The sequence below is a fragment of the Pipistrellus hanaki genome (assembly GCF_964339955.1).
Source record: "Pipistrellus hanaki genome assembly, chromosome: 2".
Classification (NCBI taxonomy): domain Eukaryota; kingdom Metazoa; phylum Chordata; class Mammalia; order Chiroptera; family Vespertilionidae; genus Pipistrellus; species Pipistrellus hanaki.
The window spans coordinates 120,890,993-120,909,673 of NC_140504.1; the positions used below are offsets into that span (position 1 = coordinate 120,890,993).

At 36.5% G+C, this 18,681-nt stretch overlaps 1 protein-coding gene across 3 annotated transcripts in view; it reads left to right on the forward strand.

Annotated features, from left to right (window-relative positions):
* The window catches only part of TMEM170B (transmembrane protein 170B), a 39,107-nt gene extending 21,737 nt beyond the window's left edge, over positions 1 to 17,370 (forward strand). For 2 of the 3 annotated variants that reach the window (XM_084872769.1, XM_084872768.1), the window contains one exon: positions 9,762 to 17,370. In XM_084872769.1, the coding sequence (XP_084728895.1) occupies positions 9,762 to 9,892 (131 nt within the window). In that variant the 3' untranslated portion in view covers positions 9,893 to 17,370. Of the gene's footprint in view, positions 1 to 4,425; positions 4,550 to 9,761 lie in introns of all 3 variants that reach the window. The other variant, XR_014793999.1, reaches the window with a different exon arrangement.
* Positions 17,371 to 18,681: the final 1,311 nt, after the last annotated feature.

The window sequence follows — 18,681 nt, forward strand, 5'->3', positions numbered from 1 at the left end:
GCCTTTAGGTCCTTGACGTCATATTCCCGTAACTACAAAATAAAATTATACTTCCTTCTTATACACAAATTATGGCACAAATATTCCTGGCCTATTAGAAATTGGCCACTTTAGAGTGTCCTATAGCTATTTGCAAGTTTTCTACTGTGCTACCTTGTGTATTTCATGCATGGTCTCAGGTTCATATTTTCTCTGCCCACTCCTCTTTTTTGTTTTAATTCTCATCCGAGAATATGCTCTTATTGATATTTTCAGAGGAGGGAAGGAGAAGGAGAAGAAAAAGGAAAAGGAAGGAGGGAGGGAGAGAGGGAGAAAGGGAGAGAGGGAGGGAGGGAGGGAGGGAGGGATGGAAGGGAGGAAGGGAGACAGGGAGGGAGGGGCAGGCATAGAGAGAGAGAGAAAGAGAGACATTGGGGGGTTTTTTTTTGGGGGGGGGGGGGAGAAACACCAGTGTACCCAAGAAACATTGATTGATTGCCTCCTATACACACCCTGATCAGGAGATTGAACCCGAAACCTGGGTATGTGCCCTGACCAGGAATGGATCCCGACACTTTTCAGTGTACAGGCCAACTCTCTAACCAGCTGAACCATCTGACCATGGCTGACCCTTTCCTGTTAACACTGTCTTTAGGCTCCAACTCTAGCCTTGGTTTCAAAGAGTTAGTTCTGGTTTCTGTTGTGCTAGCTGAGGCAGAACTTTGATGAATCTTGTTCAGACTGGAGGGTGCCACTGTGGCTTCCTTAATGTGGTCCTGCCAGAAACCGGCTGCTTTTCTGTGCTGTTGTCAGTGCCACTGAGTAACAGAGACTTGCATTGCCCTTTGCTTCTGGTCTACTTCCAAATGTCTGGGGCAGCTCACTGCTCCTACTCTATCTGTTTTGAGACTCTCCACTAAGGACTTTTTCCTTTCTGGCTGGTTCTTAGCCCCAGAAATAAGAGAAGGTCCTTTTCTTCTATAGCATAAGGCCTCTCCTTTATGTCCCACATCACCTTTTCCCAGAGTGATTGGCATACGCTGCCTCAAGAGAAAGCCCTGTCCCATGTCTCTGGGTATGTCCTGTGGCACTAAGACAATCATAAAATAGTTGTGAGAAGTGGTGAGGAGCCTATTTTTCCTTCCTTCATTTACTATTTATTTTTTTTATGTTATCTTGTATTAGGTTTTTGTTGTTGCTGTATTCAACCAGTAACTTTATCATAAGGTGCCTTATCCATTTTGCCATAGGCAAGGTTTAAAGTATGTGCTCAGGTTTAGCTGAAGTATAGGATGTGCATAGTGAAGAAGTAGGAGATTCAACTTGAAAGATAAAATGGAGACAAATCCTAGAGGATTTTGGAAGGCCAGCCATAAAGTGCTGCAGTCTGTGGAAAACAAACAGATATTTTTGAGTGGAATTGGCAAGGGACAAAGCAGTTCAATGGGGAAATGTGTCTTATTGCTAAATATAGAATACCAGTGTCTCAGTGCTCAGATTCTTGCACATTGAAAGGAAATTAATTAGAAATATTTTAATATCGCTATTCATGTCTTGCTAATGAAAAGAAAATAGAATTCTGAGTCTCCTATCTACCTACTCTAGGACTTCTGTGAGGATCAAATGAGATGAAGCATGGGAAAATGCTTCACAAACATTCAGTTAAAGTATAAAATATTTGTGCCTGGCTATGAAGGAAGTCGTGTTCCTGGGCTAAAGAAGAATCTCCAAGAATGCTAGTTGCTAGGGAGGGGAAGCCGGGCTTTGCTACGTAATGTCATTACCTGGCACCCACAGTGACCATTTCTGGGCTGGGCTGTGGGTCGCATTTTGTGCCATGGGGGTTTGGCAGCATTAGCTGCGATTTGATGGGGTAGTGCTCTGAGGTAGTGGTGGTGGGGCCTGTGTCCCACTTGGGGGAAACCGAGTGTTGGCTTGTCAGCGCCAGGTCCATGGTGCCATTTATTTTTAAATGGCCAGAGTGCCTCATGGCAGCTCCTGTGTTGAGCATCTGCCTACTGGTGGTCAGTGCACATCATAGCTACCGGTTGGACAGACAGATACTTAGTCTTTTATATATATACTGGAGGCCCAGTGCATGAAATTCATGCATGGGGGGTCCCCTCAGCCCAGCCTGAACCCTCTCTAATCCGGGATCCCTTTCACAATCCTTGACCGCTGGCTCCTAATCGCTCATCTGCCTGCTGGTCTGGTTGTCCCTAACTGTCTCCCCACCCCCCTGCCTGGTCATCCCCTACTGCCACCCCTGCTGGCCTGGTCGCCCCTTAGTTACCCTTTCTGCCAGCCTGGTTGCACCTAACTATTCCCCCACACACACTGGCCTAGTCGCCCCTCACTGTCCCCCTTGCCAGCCTGATTGTCCCCAACTGCAATCTCCCCCCCCAGCCTGATCACCCCTAACTGCCCTCCCACTGGCCTGGTTGCCTGCAGGACTGACGTCTGGTGTTTGGTTGAGCCTTCCATCAGTCGTTATGGACCCTGGGTTTTTACATATTAGGATAGATATATGAGGAATCAAGAGAAAACTCTGAAAGAGTGGGGACCTTGTCTGTCTTCCTCACTGCTGTATCCCTGGGACATAATAGATACTAAAAAGATGCTGGTTGGTTAGATGAATGGATGAATGTATGATGTAGTGAGTGAGAAAGAGCAGAGGAAAGGAAGAAAGAAAGGATGGGCAAGAAAAGAGAAAGAAAGGGAAGAAAGGGGAATTAAGAGGCAATAACTAAAATTTGAACTTGAGGGTGCATCTTAGCTAGAGTGGCAGTGGATTGGACAAGAAAGAGTTAATGTTAGGACTATGGCAGAGGGAAAACTTCCAATTAATTACTATTTACTTTAGTGGCATGCAAAGAGGCATGAAAGGGATTCCAGTGTTTCTGTGTCCTTGTGGGAATTATGAAATAGCAATTGAGGAGAGAAGGAACAGCTTGTTCAGGGGTATTGAATATGTGTGTGTGTGCTTATTGGCATAAATGTTTAAAGAAATAGCCGGGACCGGTTTGGCTCAATGGATAGAGCTTCGGCTTGGGGACTGAAGGGTCCCAGGTTCGATTTCGGTCAAGGGCATGTATCTTGGTTGCGGGCATATCCCCAGTAGGGGGTGTGCAAGACGCAGCTGATCGATGACTCTCTCTCATCGATGTTTCTAACTCTCTATCTCTCTCCCTTCCTCTCTGTACAAAATCAATAAAATATATTTTAAAAAAATGTTTAAAGAAATATCATTCTACTTTAATTTATCTCAGTGGTATATACCTCAATACATTTATTGCCTACTTTTACTTCAGTCAAGAATATAATAAGCCAATGCATTTAGAAACTGCAATGTTATATGTTAAAATCTTCAAAAATATAAGTCTGAAACAATTTTAAGTAAACAAATGTTAGGAAGAAAACATTTAAATTTATTCTGGCTTATTTTCTGGCCTGCAAACACTTGAATTAAGAAAACTAGTTAATTAATGTGAATATTTAACTAACTTTTCCTAATGTGATTTGTGAGTGTCAGAGCATTCACAGTTTTATATTCAGTGCAGCAAACAATTCTTGGATACCTGTATTGAACAAGATACTAAATATTCTATATATATATAAAAGGCTAAGTGACTGAGCATACATCCATCCGACCGACCAACTGGCCGGTACATATGACATGCATTGGCAGTTTAAAAACAAATGTTGACTTGTGCATGTACAATACATATGAAAATATTTTGTATTTTAATTTTATAATACTATATTATATATACTATTTTGACATGTAATTTCTTTCAGTAATGCAATTACTGCACGAATCTTTCTTCTAATTAATTTCCTTTCAGTATGCAAGAATCCATGCACTGGGCCATTAATTGATACGTTTCTCTCATATTTTACTACTTTTAGATTTCATTTCTAGAATACTGATTTTTTTTCATTCTAGTTAGTATAGATAGTTAATACCAATATTGAAAGAAACTAGGTTACTATGTAATATCATCATTTGGCAACATACACATATATGTCTAATCATAGTGAGGTATAAAGTGATATCTCATTGTTGGTTAATTTGCATTTCTCTGATTATTAAATGTATTAGAACATCTCTTCATTTCAGGTGTCTGGCATTCTGGTCATAATTTGCCCCTTGGTCTAAAGTCTACCTTTGTATTTGGTGTTAGATAGGATTCTAGGTGCCTTTTCTTCCTCCCAGAGATGAAGGCAATTTTCACGACACTAGCCACTAAAGTATACATCTCCTCATTGATTTGTAGTATCATTTTTGTGTATATGCCTTCAAGGCACATGGATATGTCTCTGAATCTCTGTTCTGATTTGTTAGTCTTTTATCTGTTCTTGCAGCAAGGCCAATTTTATATCCCTATGATTTTGTGGTACAGGCAAACCTCACTTTATTATGCTTCACATTATTGTGTTTCACAGATGTTGCATTATTTTACAAACTGAAGGCAAACCCTCCACCAGCAAAAAGGTTATGACCTGCTTTATTGCAATACACTATTGCAGTGGTCTGGAACCAAACCCACAATACCACAGTATCTCTGAGGTATGCCTGTATTTCTCAATATCTGATAGGGGTAGGTCCCTCTCCTTTTTTTTTTTTTTTTTTTTTTTTTTTTTTTTTTTTTTTTTTTACTTGGGGTTAACATTGCTATTCATGGGTATTGATTCTTTCATGTAAATTTTAAAAAATACTGAGTTCCTAAAAAAATATAACTATGATTTTAATTTTATAATACTATATTATATATACTATTGAATGTAGAAGTTAATATGAAAAGAATTGGCAGATTAAATTAATCCATCTAAGAACATTAATATATCTTTATTTATTCAGATCAACTTCTATCTTTTGTTAGAGGTTTAAAATGTTTTTCTCCATAGGAAGGTTGTATATTTTGATTAAGTTGTTTCTTAACCTCATAATGCTGTGGTTATCGTGCATGGTATCTCTTTTGACTATATTGTTTAGTTTTTATTGGTGTAGAGAAATGCTGCTAAGTTTTGTATGTTGAATTTATAAAAGATTACAAAACAAAAACACTGAATATTTGCAAAGTTAATAAGATAAATAGATTACTAGAAATATAATTAAAAATGAGTAAAGGCAGAAAAGTAAAATATAAAACAAACTAGACAAAATAGCCTAGCTGGTGTGGGTCAGTGGTTGAACTTTGACCCAGGAACCAAGAGGTCGAGGTTCAGTTCCCAGCCAAGACACATGCCCAGGTTTGGGCTTGATTCCCAGTGGGGGCATGTTGGAGGCAGCCAATCAATAATGTTTCTCTCTCATCAGTGTTTCTACCTCTATCTCAGTCCCTTCCTCTCTCTCTAAAATCAGTAAAAACATATTTTTTTAAAAAAGAAAAAAAGAACCACAGATTCAATAATACAGATAGGGTAAATAATTATTAAAATAACGTAGTTTTGTAACAGCTATATATTTCTAAATATAAATATCAAAATTAGCATAAGAAGATAGAGAAAATATGAATTGGACAATAAGTATTTTTAAACCATTGAAATATTAAATACTCCTCTCCCCAAAGAACTCCAGGCTCCAATGGGTTTACAGATATCTCCCAAACTTCCAAGAAACAGTAAGTTTCTATTTTATCCAGATTATTGCAAAAACTGGAAAGAATAAAAGCTGGGGGCACAGCTTATTTACCAAGGCTAAAGTAATCTTGCTGCTAAGCAAGGTAAAGACTACACAAGAACAGAAAAGTGCAGGCTCATTATCTTACGCATGTTATCCTAGGTATGCAAAGATAGCTCAGTATCAGAAGGAAGTATGACTGTGTGCCAATTAAACATTATTTAAAATTTGAATTTTATACAATCTTTATTTATCATGTAATAGTATTCTTTCTTTGATTTTTTTTCAACTGTTTATAAGTATAGAAATCATCTTTAGCTTTCACGCTGTACAAATACAGTGGTGGGTCAGATTTGACCTGCAGAGTATAGTTTGCCAAATCCCTGATCTAACTACAACAGTGATAGAATCAATATACTAGTAAAACTAAATTTGCCTTAACCTTTATATTTGCTTTCTCTTAGGAAATATGAGGAGGAAATTAAATCCCTTTTCTTAGTACACCCCTGCAGGCACGTCGTATTGCTGTATATTGACACCAACTCAGCCATATTGCTTTCTCCTCCAGTCTTCGCTAGCCCCTTAATACTTTCGGGATCTTCTCTTATTCCCAATTCATCCCTTCTGCCATTGATCATATTGGAAATGCCTAACACATATCATTTATTCCAAGCACCCTATCCCACTTCTGTCTTCATTCTCACATAGCTTAGCCTCATATTTCACCAAGAAAATAATTTTCATAATGTTTGCAATTTTCTAGCTGACTATTGTTCAACAAAATACATCTTAAAGTGAATGAAAACTAAAGCACAAATTGGGGGAAATATTTGAGATCATATATAAATATGTAAGATTAATATCCAAACTATATACTTTTAAACCCTATTAATTTCATAAGAAAAAGATGACCCAGTTGCAAAATAGACAAAATATTTGACAAGCATTTTATAGATGTAGAAACTTTAATTGCTAGTAATGTGAAAACAATATCAGACACATCAGGAAAATGCAAATCAATCACAGAGATAACGCTTCTCATCACCAGGTGGACAAAATTTTAAAAAACAGAAGATAAATATATGGATTTGTAACTGGAATATACATATTTTGGCACAACTACTTTGGAAAATAATTTGGCATTTTCTAGAGAAACTAGTGATTACATGTGTGTGCCAGATGTTACATGCAAGGATGTTCATAGAAGCAGTTGCTGTGCTTTGGGCCATAATTAAGTAAAATAAGAGTGACTTGGACACAAGCATCATGATACTACAACAATGGATCTGATAACTGAGAAGGCCACTTAAATGGCTGATGCCCAGAGAGCACCTGCAGTGGAGAGATGCTAGACAGGGAGATTTCCACGTCTGGGCAGAACAGCAGGAGATCTCATCACACTGCTCAAATGGGCATACAATTTAACCTATGAATTGTTTATTTCTGGAATTTTCCATTTAATATTTTCAGGCCACAGTTGACCACAACAAAGAAAGAGAAAACATAAAACAATATGTATTTTTTTACTAGTACATACATATAGTTGTATGTGTATGCAGTAGCTGAAACCATAGCAAGTGAAACTGTAGATAATGGGAACTTATGTATATATGACATATAACTGTTTTCATCATATGAAACTTAAAACATTATGGATGAGTCAGGGATCTCTTTTGAGTAGCATTCCTAAACCAGTGCTCTTCTCAAATGTAATCCTGTTTTCATGTACATGTGTGCCTACATGCATATGCATGCATCTATAATAATAAAAGAGTAATATGCAAATTAAACCAGATGTCCTTTTGGACAAAGCTGGGCCAAAGGGAAGCCCAGGTTCTGGGTGCCTGCTGGAGGCTGGAGGGAAGCCAGCCCAGGCCCAGGTGCCAGAGGGAAGCCGGTGCTGGCAGCGGGGGAAAGGAAGGCCTCCTGTTGCCTGAATTTCATGCATCAGCCCCCTCGTATGAATATATGTACAAGTAAAGAAAATATATTGTTTTATGTTTTATCTATATTTATTGTATAAATCGTATGTTTTAAGGTTTTTCTTTGTCAATTCATACAGATTTACATTTTTCTTCTGAATAGATTTTTCTGTCAAATAATTAAAATTTGGTTTCCTCAAATAATTTATTTCTGTTCTTATCTACACTAATAAAGAGAAACATGCAAATTGACCATACCTCTGCTACACCCACAAGCCGCGCCCATCATCCAATTAGGAGCAGCTATGCAAATTAAGCCAACCAAGATGGCTGCAGCCACGGAGTGAGCAGGAGGCATGGGTTTCCCCGGCAATGGAGGAAGCCAAGCTTCCTCCCACTCTGGTTGGCCCTGGCCTCCACTCAAAGCTATAAAGTTTCAATTACAGAAGATAAATAAATCCCAACTGAAATGGCGGCAGCCATGGAGCTAGAGAGAGCAGGAGGCTTGTATTGCCGCTGGCAATGGAGGAAGCCAAGCTTTCCTGTCCTGCCCTGGCCTCTGCTCAAGGCTACAAAGTTTCAATTATAGAAGATAAATAAATCCCAGATAATGGTAAGGGCCTCCACTTGGGGGGCTGGGGGGGGGGGGGGGTGGCTAGCCTGCAAACCACAACAGGCCCCAAGGGAACCCCCACCCTAATCCAAGACACCCTTCAGGGCAAACCAATTGGCTCCCACCTGTGCACCAGGCCTCTATCCTATCTAATAAAAAAGTAGTATGCAAATTGACTGTCTCTCCAACACACAAGATTACTGCCCCCAAGTGGTCAAAGATGGCTGCCCCAATGTGGACACAAGATGGCTGTCACAAGATGGCCAGCAGGGAAGGGCAGTTGGGAGGGACCAGGGTTGCAAGGGAGGGCAGTTGTGGATGATCAGACCAATAGGGGAGGGCACTGGGGAGGGACTAAGCCTATAAGGGAGGGCAGTTGGGAGCTATCAAGCCTCCAGGGGAGGGCAGTTAGGGGTGACCAGGCTGGCAGAGGAAGGAAGTTAGGGGCGACTGGGCCTGCAGGGAAGGGCAGTTGGGGGGGGGGGGGGGAGGGAGACCCAGGCCTGCATGGGAGGGCAGTTGGGGGTGACCAGGCCTGCAGAGTAGGGCAGTTAGGGGCAATCAGGCTAGCAGGGGAGTGGTTAGGAGGTGATTAGGCTGGCAGGCAGAAGCAATTAGGGGCAATCAGGAAGGCAGGCAGGTGAACAGTTGGGAGCCAGCAGTCCTGGATTGTGAGAGGGGTCCCAGATTGGAGAGGGTGCAGGCTGGGCTGAGGGACACACCTCCTTGTGCACGAATTCATGCACCGAGCCTCTAGTTTCTATATATTTGACCATTCTAGGATATGTAGTTAACTTTTTCTAGAAAAATAGTTTTAAGGCCATCTCAATCTATTAGATGGCATTCTATAATTTAAATATTTCTTTATGATTTCCAAATGTGCTTTTAAAATCATCCACTTAGATACATTATTATATATGCTGTGTTAATAAGGGCAAGTGTTGAATCAGATGGATGTGAGGCTTCTTGTAATGCTGATTCTCTTATTCTTGGAAGTGCACATTATCTAAAAATCTTTTCTGAAACGTCAAGTTCATCTTCTATTTTTATTAGATATACCATAGTTGTCTTCAAATAACCTTAATAAATAATTTTATATGCTGGATTGTAGAACAAAGTAGTCAAATATCCTGATATTTTATGATATTTAAGAATTAATTTATTTACTGAAATAAAATGATTAATATTAAAATGGATAATTTAGAAGCTACATTAAATTGTATAGTTTTTGTATTATCATTTATAATTGTCAGTGTATTGTCATCTATATTTATAAAATGCTGATGAATTATGGCCAGTTCAATGCCCAGATGAGAGATTATGTACAATAATAAGTTATTTATTTTTATGAACATATTTTGTGTCAAGCAACTTGTAGCATAAATATATATTTTGTGTTGAATAGAAAAGCCTGTTTTTAAGTTAAGTGGGTAAATGTGGTATGATAAAGTTTAATTATTTTCCAATCACATGGAAATTCCTTCATAGAAAATTCATAAAATGAGAATGATCAATGACTAACTCAGTTTTGATGAAATGAAAAGAGATCTTAAGTTAAAGTCATGCAATGGGTTCTAAATGAATGAATGTGCCCTTTTGTTTCTCTCCCTCCTGTCTCATCCAGGTGCAGCAGTAGCAGGCATTTACCGAGTAGCAGGGAAGAACATGGCCCCTTTGGAAGCCCTGGTGTGGGGCGTAGGACAGACTGTATTGACATTGATCATCTCCTTTTCAAGGATCCTCGCCACACTTTGAGGTTTCTGTGGAAATGTCTGATCTTACATAAGGAAACAGATGTACAGATTCTCTGAAAATGGCATTGTTAGCAAGTGGGAATTAAATTATACAGGAATCCTGGAAGGAGCAGGTCCCAGCTTAAGGCCTAGAGCTGTGTGGAAAGATTGCCCTCTGGTGTTCAAGTGATTGCACTACCGCACTGCACCTTACGTGCCTCCATCCCAGGCAAGGCGAATTACACTATGAGAAGCTACAAGAAAAGGCACCTTGTTTAGCTGCCAATCAGGTTAACATTGGTGTTGAATCATTGTTTTTAACAGTGTTGTGTTTAAGTTACAGGGACATTTTGAAGAATTGATATATGTGCCAAACTCTTCTTTTTTTATAAATTGGTCATGTGACAGTTTGCAAGTGTAGATGTAGATGAGACAAGTGCTGTGAACATGTTTGACATGAATTCAGGTCATGTAGTGAGACTTTGTAACTCTAAATCTTGTGTGAGTGCCGAATACTGAATTGTTTACTAGGAGATAAATTATTTTATTTTTAATGTTGAACTTTTCTGGGATTTAGGGCTTTAATATGGTTAGGCATTATTGTTATTTAATTTATGTGGAAAGTAATATTAATGGAAAATTAGCTAAACTCTTTTAAGGACTCAAAGTAGATCGATAGGGTGCATCCTTTTCATGCACATAAATAATACTTTGAATAGTTTCCATCATACATAAATGTTCTATTGATATGAATTAAAAAACTTTATGGGTAACACATTGATTGTAGTTTGTGTCATAAAAATATTATTTGAAAATGTTCTTATAAATTTTGTTAGAAAACAAGTCTGAAGTGCATGTTGCATTCTTTGACCCTCTAAAGATAGTTTTGCCCTGTGTCTCATGGAGAAAACATCTTCATAACTGTTCCTCAGTGGGGTTCTACGACTTGTTGCCTATGTCTTGATTTTTGACAAAGTGTAAGCAGTCTTTAAGTCTCGAGTATTATCTATGTTTAAAGAGTGGCCTAAATTAGGCTGTTAAAAAGCCTCATTTGTAGTTAAGTAATAGTAAGTTATCTGGGAAGATTAATAAACTATCTTACTTTGGATATGTGGTAATGAAATTTCACTAAATAAGAATTGAGGAATTTAGTAAATCTGGCAGTCCATCTCAGTGTATTAAAACAGTACTGAAATACATTTGAGTGATTCATTTTAGTTGTTCAGTTCTTGATTTATGCTGTTATTTAAGTTATTAGAATGTGATGGCATTTATTGGAAATGAAAAAGTCCTTAGTATAAAATATTTTAAGAGATTTTGGCAAAATAACTTGCTTTTAAGACTACAGGAAGTAAGGGAAACAGAACCTGCTTGAACTTCTCTCCTACTGACATTTTTAAAAACCAGGTACAATTATAAATGTTCTCACTCAAAGGAGAGCCATTGTAGAGAATGTGAAGTGAAGGGCAGTCCAGGAAAACACTCTGTGCTCCAGCCTCACTGCTTTAGAACCTGGCTGAGAAATGAGTAGGTTTCCAATAGGTCCCATTCAAATTTAAGGCCTTTGCTAAACACGCCACTTTTCCTTCACCAAAAACAAACAAACAAAAAAAAAACACTGAGGAGTTGGTGGGAGAGGGGGAGCTACTTTTACCTGTAGAAAAGCCAATTTGGGAATTTTCTAATTCTGTGGCTTGGAAATTTTTTTAAAAAACAACAATTAGCATTTATGCACTTAGAGATCTTTGAAGTGAATCTTAAAATTGATTTAAATATGTATAACCCTGAAATTAATTTCATGTGTTCTTTATATTTTTGATCTTTTCCAAATTAAATTTAGGCATAAGTTTTCCGAATCAATTTGATTTCTCCTTTTCTGTTAGTTTTGAATTAATTGTTCTTTCTTTAGTTTGGCTATTCTGTCAATAATTTAAAGTGTTTGTATTCTTTAAGAGGAATTACCAATAACATATTGAAGATGTGTAAAATGAAAATTTTTAACATATGGTTATGTTGTGATTTAAGAAAGTTACCATGGTGAGATAATATGGAGCATATGGTTCAGAATCAAAAATTAACCTGAAAATAACTTGGTACATAAATATGTGACTGTGTGGACCAAAGAGATTTAAAATCCCATTTTTACTCTTAGAATGGAAGTATAATTTGATTATTAATAATTAGTTTGTAGAGTGTCCTAATCTCATTATCAAGTTGCTTTATGATGTGTGTGTTTGTGTGTGTGTGTTTGTATGTGTGTGTGTACTCTTAACTTGTAGGGGGATTTTTATTTTATTTTTTTTGCTGTTTTCTTTTCATTGGGATTTGTGCAACTGTCACTCTTTTGATGTTTTGAAATATAGTTGAATGGTATGCATTGATGAAATTGTCTTAATAGATATTTCTGTGTTGAGATTTTTTAAAAGTGGTTTTCCTACAGATAAAAAAAACATGTAATGATATATATCCACATACACCTCTGTATTATTATATATACCCACACAAAGCTGCCAAGCTGCCATGTATGAACACAGCCTAGTTGGAAAGCTTCTGTTCCAGGAACATATCCATGCTCTAGTGGAGAGTTTGTTCAGCTGAATGATCTTTTAAATGGGTTTGAGGATGTTTGAGATTTTTTAATTTGGGGAGATTTTTCTTGGTTTAATAGTGCTGGAGACCCTTGTTTTTGATATGATAAAAGTTATTATTGTATTTGCGTTACACCTTCTTAAAAGGTGTATGTGATTTAGCAGTAAGCTCTCTTTGATTAAAGCAGGAAGGACAGAGGAAAGCATCTGCAGTTTATACATCTTTATTTTTTTAATGTGTAGTAAAGTATTGCTGATAATGAAATCAGTTCCCCAAAGAAGAGACTCCTATATGCCCAAACTGGTTAACATGCTGGTTAGAAATGCCCATAGGCCAGAGTTCAGTCAGAGGACCTCATCTATACTATAAAAAATGCTGAAACCCTTCAAATGAAGGAGGTGCAAATAATCTGCCCACAGGATGATTCCATGGGTTGTCTAGAATAAGGAAAGTCCTAAATGATGGCTATATTCAGTGCTTGCAGCTTAATTATTCTTACTGTAGACCTCAATGTTTACCAAACAGTGTTACAGTTTGTTACCCAATGTACTAAGTGTTTGCAACATTTAGTATTTCCTCTCCCCTAAAAAGTGTAATGGTTTAATTTTGCTTTAAGTGAGAAATAAAGAAACGAGCTGCCCTGTATATCATGCATTTGTGATGTAAGGCACAGGGGTAATTTAAAATCAAAGAACATTGTTGGAAAAAGTCTTTAGAGAACTTTAATTAAGGTGAAGAGAGTGGGGCTGACATGTTAACATGCCCAAGCAGACACTTACACACCAACTAATTCAATTGTTTAAATATTTTTGATGGACCTACTATGTATGTACAAAGCTGTATGGAGTATTTTCTATAGGAAGTACAAGGATGACTAAGATAGGATTCCTGCCCTTGAGTTCACCAAAAGCTAGCAAGATGGTTTTAAATCCTAAAAGACCAGAACAACATCTTGCTTCCTGATTCTATCAATAGTTTAGAGTTCAAGTCTTTTTTCTCGACCCCAGCACCCTAAATTCTGATTTTCCCAGTTTACCCACAAAGTGGAGTTTCAGTACCTGAGTTACCATCATTGTGACAGAGTGATGAGAATACTAGACTGTAAACCAGAGACATAAATGTGAACCCAGGACCTGTTGCTTATCAACATTTTGTTCATGAATGGCAAAGCAGTACATGTTTGACAGTAAATGATAGTCAGTAGAATTTTTTAAATTAATTTTGCAGTGCTATTTAATAATGTTGTTTCATAAAATACATTTGTTTTCTTTCATTTCCACATTTTGTCTATATGTATTTTTAAAAGGAAAATTAAAATAACCCTTACAATCTTGCTTCCTTTACCTCCTCTTTACCTCTTTATTTTTAAGTTCAGCAGATACTTATCTAGGAGCATGTTAGGGGTTGGTGGTGGTAGAATGGCCAGAGCAAGCAGGATTAAATTACACATTGTGTTTACCACTAGTTAAGACAGAAAAAGTTAGGGGTAGCCCATATTTACTCCTTTACCTTATCCTGCTACTTTCCGTGCATTCATTCAATCAGCATTCATTGGATCTCTACTGCACGCAACTTACCGTGTGTTTAAGGGATGAAGTGTCTCCTCTTCTGCTCCATGGGTGTTGGCTTCACAGCGCAGTGCAAAGTTTATAGGGAAACAAAAGAGTGTCTACCAAGTCCTTCCTTCATGGACCAAGGTGCTTCAGCTACTGTTCATTTGCTTTTACTTAAAAAAAAAATAGTGTTATTTTACATTTAAGTCCATTTTATAATTCAAGAAGTAACAAGATGCTAAGAATATTTTCTTAAACTATTTCACTTTTGCTATTACAATTATTTTCTCTCAGAAAATCTTATCGGAACCTCTTCAAAGAGTTGTTACTTGTTTTAAGATATGAAGAATGCAGAAAGTTATTGAAGAAATTCAAGTAGTCCTAGATTGCAGAGAATTTTGGCAATACTTGAGTCACTGGGTAAATTTCTGCTTTTCATAATCAAAGTGAGACTTTCAGTGGTTAAAATTGACTACTAATTGATTTTAATTTCCCTAAAGTGTCATTCCTTTTTGTAACATCTTAGAGAGAGACTCTCCAGGATAAAAAGGACATTACTTAGTTTAAAATGATGAAAACTTTCAAACATGTGATAGCATTTTGTAGCAGAGGGAAGTTTAAAGATAGGAAGACACATTGGAGGGGTGACACACGGAACAAAGGCATATCATGACTACTCAACATTCTGTGAACAATCCCCCTGTGTTAAGAATGTAAACTACACTGTATGCATATGTGTCCTGCATGTTTCCAGAATGTGGGGTTTCTTTACCTGTGAGACAACTTCCACAAAGCTTCGAAATCATTATTACTTGTGTGTGTGTGTGGTGCTGGTAGGTTTGCCCTTCTAACTTAAGGACCTCTGTTCTGTGTAGGAATACAGTGCTTTTGAGGTTGCTGAATAAATTATCTAAAAATGTTAAAAATGTATCTGAATTTGTTTTAGAGGAAGTAGTGCTTAATATATAAAGTATTTTCAGTAAATGTGGAGATATACCAGTTAGTACTTTATTAAATTAGTGGAAACACCCAAATTTCTGAGTGAACTGAACTGTGAACTGTAACCACCTCTTCCTCTGTGTTTAGAGGTCTCATCTTCACATTCTTTACATTCATTTCACAAATGTTGAAGCTGTTTATCATAATCCTTTCTTGATTTGAGAACCAATTTAGCAATTTCTTAAAAATCCCCTCCCTCCACACAGCTGTCATATGTTGTGGTTTAAACACATGTACAGTTTGTTAATAGAATCAGAAGTGCTAGTTTTGAAGAGAATGTGCTAGATACTAAGGAGACAAATAAATACTAAGGATTGGAGTCAAGAGAGCATGAACCTTCAACGTATTTTTTTTAGATTCTATAGTGCACCCTTATGCATTTTCCTTCAGTAGTAACATGACTGCCCCCTTTTTAGGAATGCAATTAGGTATGCAACTAAAACTGGAAAGCAGTGTAATATAAGTATATATAAAGAGGAACTATAATGCATAATTACCATAACAGGAACACCTGTGCTCCAAAATTATTATATATTGGCAAATTCTAAAAAGCATCATTTTTTAGAGCCTTGTATAAATGAATGTTAAGTTGATAGTATTACTGATGATGAAAAGTTTCCTTTGTTTCTAAATTAGTGTATTTGCACAGCATCACTAAGTATATTTGGGAAGGAACACTAAAGTTTCTCCATAGAAAGCAAAATAGAGGCACTTGTTTGAATAGTAATAAGAATGATTTACTTTGAATAATGGATGAGTTGATAGTGTAATTGTTGACACTTTCTTAGTATTTGTGATATTGGATGCATTTACAATGGAGGAATTTTTGTATATCCTGGCATTCTACACACACACACACACACACACACACACACACACACACACAAGCTCTACACATTTAGTTGAACAATATGAAATCCCACAGTATATTTCATTTTAGTCTTATAACTTGGTAAAATTCATACGATTCTACCATAAAGTATTAACTCCTGACTCTAGTCATTCTGTGATTAGAGAATCAATTTTATCTTGAAGTTAACCAACTAAAATGTATTTATTTGAAGATCAAAAATATTGTTTACCTGATAGGTATTAAAATACTCTTTCAAATTGTGTTAACTCTCACAGACTACTGATGAATCGTTTAGTAAACCACAGTACCATTTTTAAGGCTAAATGATGTCTCAGTGCCTTGTAAGTTAAGATACTTTTTCAAAGTGAATCTAGTGAGGTTCTGGATTGGTACACCTGTTAATGGGGATTCAGCGTTAAGGACAGTGTAATAGAATCACCTGTGGTTTATTAAAAATCAGTTATTTTGCTATTGACGATGACAAATAATGACTTTCATTACATTCTCATGATGTGGTATTTGTCTCTCTTTTTTAAAAAGTAAGTTTGAAATGGGGAAAAATGTAGTCAAGACAAAAGTGGTATTTTAAAATTTAATTTTCTTGTAAACTAGAGATTCTAGTATAAACAGTGTTAGTTTTATATTGTAGTACTAGGGCAGACATTTATGTAACCTTTAGAAATATGTTTACCATCAGGGATTTATTTTTGCTATCCAAATACTTAATGTACTGTGAAGCTTAAAGACAGGAGGAATAAATGCTGGAGGGGTAATGCACAAAAACAAAGGCATATCTGATGAAGTACCCTATGTTATGTGAATACAATTTCCCCTTCTGTTAAGACTATAAACTACACTGTATGAGTATGTGTACTGCATGTTTACATAATATGGCTTAGTTTTGAAGGATTATTTAAAAAAAACTATGTTTATGTATAATACCTAACAGTCTGTAAATATTGTATACTATTGATTTTTAATTTTCTATAAGCAATTTTTTAATTTCCCAATTCATGTACAAATCTCATTGTATATATAGCATAATTTCCTAGAGAACACAAGTTTTGCAGTGAATTTTAATTATTTTAACTGGTAAGCATCAGGTTAGCCTTAGCGATGTTAATTTTTGTTTTAAATTATTTTTACTGCTTATTTTCTTCAAAGGGCAGCAATAAACATATGCAAGTTCTTTTTGATTATAGACAGTTGATCTACAAAGATGAGATCTAGGTTCCAGTTCCTAGCTTTTAAAAACAGATGCACAATTAATATCATCCACTGTTTAATCACAGGACCATTTCTGAGGTCCATGTGTTTCTCCTCTTTGTAACATACAGGGTGATTCTACTGATATACACAAAACAACTGTTAAAAGTGAATCCAGCACTTAAATGTCATAACACAGAATTTATTGGATTAAAAATTTGTAATATACAGTATTTTAATAAAGTTTCTGTATTCTATTTCATGCAGTTATATATAAATAAATCTGTCTTTAAAAGCTTTATGGGATGTGTGATTCTTGATAACATCTTTTCAGTTTATTTTCTATAAAATCCAATGTTCTCTCTCACCCTTTTGTCACTTTTTCTGAGGCAGTTTTACATAGGGCTTTTGGGGGTAGTGCTGAAATGTAATTAAGAAATCTGAAAAACACACTTGGCCTAGTTTATAGTTTTACCTGGGACCAGTCCCAGGCCACATAAGCATCCACTTCTAAGAACTATTGTTTTAAAAAGCATACTATCGCCCTAGCCAGTTTGGCTTAATGGATAGAGTGTCAGCCCTCAGACTAAATAAAGGGTCCTGGGTTTGAATCTGGTTCAGGGCACATTCCTTGGTTGTAGTTTCCCCAGCCCTGGTTGAGGTGTGTGTAGGAGGCAGCCAATCGATGAGTCTCACATCGATGTTTCCCTCTCCCTCCCACTCTGTCTAAAAATTAATTGGAAAAATATATTCGGGTGAGGATTAACAAAAAATAAAATAATTAAAAAGCATACTATCACTTTCAATAATAAATGACTACCGTTTTTCAAATGCTTATGTTAGACACTTACTGTAATCCTTCAGGTTAAGTGTTGTATCCCACTTTACAGGTGAAGAATTTGAGGTTCAGAGAAGATGAAAACTTCTCAAGGTCACATAGGCAATAATGCTTAGTTGACGTTTTCTTACTTGTGTTTTCCCCCACTAAGGTATGTGAGGGATTTCTAAGGAGTATTCTGGGAACTCTTACTGTAATGAGAGGAGATGGAGTTATGGGGATTTGAAAATGATCAACTCAAGATTTGTATTGTCAAATTTATGCATAGTTTAAATTTTTGTTAGGTATTTCTAAGGGATGGTACTAAGTACTCAATGAGGCTTAGCTGTTCTCCTGTCTGAGAAAAGAGAGGGGCTGATTGTAAGCGATACAGCCTTGCTGGAATAAAGACTAGCTTAACTTTTAAAACTGGGCAGGCAAAATGGAAGTGGATGTGCATATATATTGACAGTTTATATAGTTACTAAATTGAGATATATTTCCTTTTTTTCAAGGTAACTTTCAACTATAGAATTATAAAATTATTAAACATATTTTCTTCCTGACTATGAGTCTGAAAAAGTTCTTGAACAAAATATAAATCTTGATATTAAAAAATATTTTTTTAAATTTTGATTCTACCACCTTTGGCTATTGAAGTAATATTTTTGTAATTTTTTGTAATAGGTGATCTGAGTATTTTGACATTTACTGAACACTGAAAAAATGCATCTGATTCCAGATTTAGTACCATCCATATAAACAAGACCAGTATGAAAGGTAATCTAGAAGAA